The sequence below is a fragment of the Epinephelus moara genome, chromosome 2 (genome assembly GCF_006386435.1).
Source record: "Epinephelus moara isolate mb chromosome 2, YSFRI_EMoa_1.0, whole genome shotgun sequence".
Taxonomy (NCBI): Eukaryota; Metazoa; Chordata; class Actinopteri; order Perciformes; family Serranidae; genus Epinephelus; species Epinephelus moara.
Genome location: NC_065507.1, coordinates 2293699 through 2294314, shown reverse-complemented (window position 1 = coordinate 2294314; position 616 = coordinate 2293699). Strand labels below are relative to the sequence as shown.

The 616-nt window shown below is 35.9% G+C and overlaps 1 protein-coding gene across 1 annotated transcript in view; it reads left to right on the top strand.

Annotated features, from left to right (window-relative positions):
* Nucleotides 1–616, top strand: part of LOC126400815 (C-type mannose receptor 2-like) — an 18013-nt gene continuing 17397 nt past the window's right edge. The window contains exon 1 of the mRNA XM_050061782.1: nucleotides 1–31. Coding sequence (XP_049917739.1) covers nucleotides 1–31 — 31 coding nt within the window. The remainder of the gene's footprint in view (nucleotides 32–616) is intronic.

Genomic DNA, 616 nt, shown 5'->3' with positions numbered 1-616 from the left:
ATGGACACAGTTCTTCTGCTCATCATGGCAGGCAAGTGTTTTATTTTCTTCTATTACAGCACAGTGAAACATGCTTATGGCTACAGCACTTTTATCAGGACATGATTATGATGCACTTCAGTTGTATGATACATGAGGATTCAAAATCACCAAATCTGGAGTGCATGGTTTTCATTTCTTTCAAAAGTAACTAGAGTTGTCAGACAAATGTAGTGCAGCAAAACGTTCAATAATTACCTCTGAGATGTTGTGCAGTCAGGGCCGTAATCACCTGTTCATAAGGGGGCAAGGCAAGGCAAGGCAATTTTATTTATATAGCACCATTCATACACAAGGCAATTCAATGTGCTTTACAAGGGAAATACGTTAAGATAAAACATTAAAGGAACAATAGATCATTAAAAACAAAAACTAAAAGCAAGAAAAACAGTGCAGAAAATGCAAACATAAAGCAAAAGCAACAGCAGACAAATATAAAAACAATAGCTACAGATTATCCTAACAATAAGTTACATATCTAGTTCACTGGTAAGCTGCAGTAAATAGTAATGTTTTAAGCCCTGATTTAAATGAGCTGACAGTTTCAGCCGACCTCAGATATTCTGGAAGTTTGTTC